The 1954-nt window shown below is 34.7% G+C and overlaps 1 protein-coding gene across 1 annotated transcript in view; it reads left to right on the top strand.

Moving 5' to 3' along the window:
* Positions 1-384: 384 nt before the first annotated feature.
* Positions 385-1954, top strand: part of mapda (N6-Methyl-AMP deaminase) — a 5058-nt gene continuing 3488 nt past the window's right edge. Inside the window, exons 1-3 of the mRNA XM_014029197.1 lie at positions 385-498; positions 623-753; positions 1842-1902. Coding sequence (XP_013884651.1) covers positions 457-498; positions 623-753; positions 1842-1902 — 234 coding nt within the window. The 5' untranslated portion in view covers positions 385-456. The remainder of the gene's footprint in view (positions 499-622; positions 754-1841; positions 1903-1954) is intronic.

Raw genomic sequence — 1954 nt, 5'->3', positions numbered from 1 at the left:
TATATATGAAGCTCAGTTGCTCGTATCATTTCTAGAGCCCCCTCCCTTTTTTTTTCTGAATTTCATATTGTATTTAATGAGAAAGGCATCTTCTCATAAAAAAGGGGGAGGAGGCTCTAGAAATGACACGAGCAACTGAGCTTCTTATGTAAGTTTTGGAGTTTATGGATGGGAGAGGCAATAATCAACACGTGATGTGACCATTAGCGTGAACAAATGTAGCAGTGTTGCCCGTTTAAATATACAGGGAGGCGAAATTTTTTGTTTGTCTAATAAAACATTGAGCGTAAATAGTATTTATTAACAAATTTGATCAGTAAAAGTAGTTTCGTGATTGGCGGAACCTTCCTCCTCACAGAAGGGACTTGTTTCTTCGTTGCACCAGGTGGTGCTTCGGGAAAATGTAAACAACGCAACAGCAGCAGGTTGCTGACTCGCAGCGCTTTTTACTTTGAGATGGATGAAAATGCTCGCTTTTATCGGGAGCTGCCGAAGGTGGTAAGTGACGTTTATAAATTTAATGACAAACTAACAACGAGAAAGTCTTTAAAATGGGAATTAATGAGGAAAATGAACAAATCGTTTTACTGAATGCTAACGTCAGCGCTTTACTTGTCAACAGGAGCTTCACGCGCACCTCAATGGCTCAGTCAGCTTCGTTACCATGGAGAAGCTGATCAACAGGAAGCCGCACCTCAACATCGAGAAAAGCATGACAGCTATCGGCAAGGGCCAGCGGAGGACACTGGATGAGTGCGGCTCATTATACGGGCTTTATCAGAGTTTTATAGTTTGAAATTAAACATATAAAACGTATTTAACTGTAGTGTACAAATAATTTAATCATTTATGTTAATTATCAGTCCAATGATACTTTCAGGGACTGTGTTTGAGAAAATTATACCAGATCTTTATGACTTGTGTGATTATACATCATCTCAGGATGTGGTATAAGAAGATGTTTCCAAGCCAGGTTAAATAAAACCAAACTGATTTGTCTTTTTTGTTGCATTAATTTATCAAAGAATTTCTCAAAACATCAGCAGTTTATAATCAATTACAGTTAAATTATACATTGATTATCACTGTTGTATAAAGTATCACAAAGTGATACTTGAGTAAAAGTACAAGTATCTTACCATAAAAATACTTTGGTGAAAGTTAAAGTCCTCCTCTAAGAATATTAGTAAAAGTCTTAAAGTATCTAATATTTTTTTGTATCAAAAGTAAATTTCTGACATAAAGTGTACTTAAGTATTAAAAGTAAAAGTATTTTAGATTTTCCAAAATAATATTTATTGGGAGGTGGCCTCCCCAAAAAACGTTTTTCTAAACGACTAATAAAATATTAATATTAAAAACGTCAGGATACACTAATGTAGCTGTTTCAGATATATACTGTATATATTTATATGTAAATAAACACATACATCTTTAGGCTACAAAAGTCTGATGTGTCCTGCTGGAGCGTGACATGTTGTGGAGCTGTGATGGATTGTGCACAAACTAATATGGTGTCAAAATGTTATACAGTATCTATATTTATGTCTCATTCAACCACAGTTATATTCACTCAATCCAGGAGGCACAGTTTATCTGTACAATACTTCTTTTAATAACAAGCTGAATAAAAACAAGCAGAAATGAAATAAAAGTAACGACTTTATACTTCTTGCCCTTATTAAAAATGGAAGGAGTAGAAAGTACAGATAATTGTGTGAAAATGTAAGAAGGAGAAGTAAAACCTAGGCTGAAAGATAATTACTCAATTACATTAACAATGTATTTGTACTTAGTTACTTTATAACTCTGTTGATTGTTGCTGCCTTGCCTGTCTGCAGATGTTTTGAGGTGTTTAAAGTCATCCATAAACTGGTGAACACAGAGGAGGATATCCTGATGGTGAGAAAGAAGTGTCAGTCAAAAACGTGTTTTCAAGATCTGAGATCTTTTC

Source organism: Austrofundulus limnaeus, unplaced genomic scaffold (genome assembly GCF_001266775.1).
Source record: "Austrofundulus limnaeus strain Quisiro unplaced genomic scaffold, Austrofundulus_limnaeus-1.0 Scaffold866, whole genome shotgun sequence".
In the NCBI taxonomy this organism is placed as follows: domain Eukaryota; kingdom Metazoa; phylum Chordata; class Actinopteri; order Cyprinodontiformes; family Rivulidae; genus Austrofundulus; species Austrofundulus limnaeus.
The sequence above is the reverse complement of the archived record's forward strand: the minus strand, read 5'-3'. Positions and strand labels throughout refer to the sequence as shown.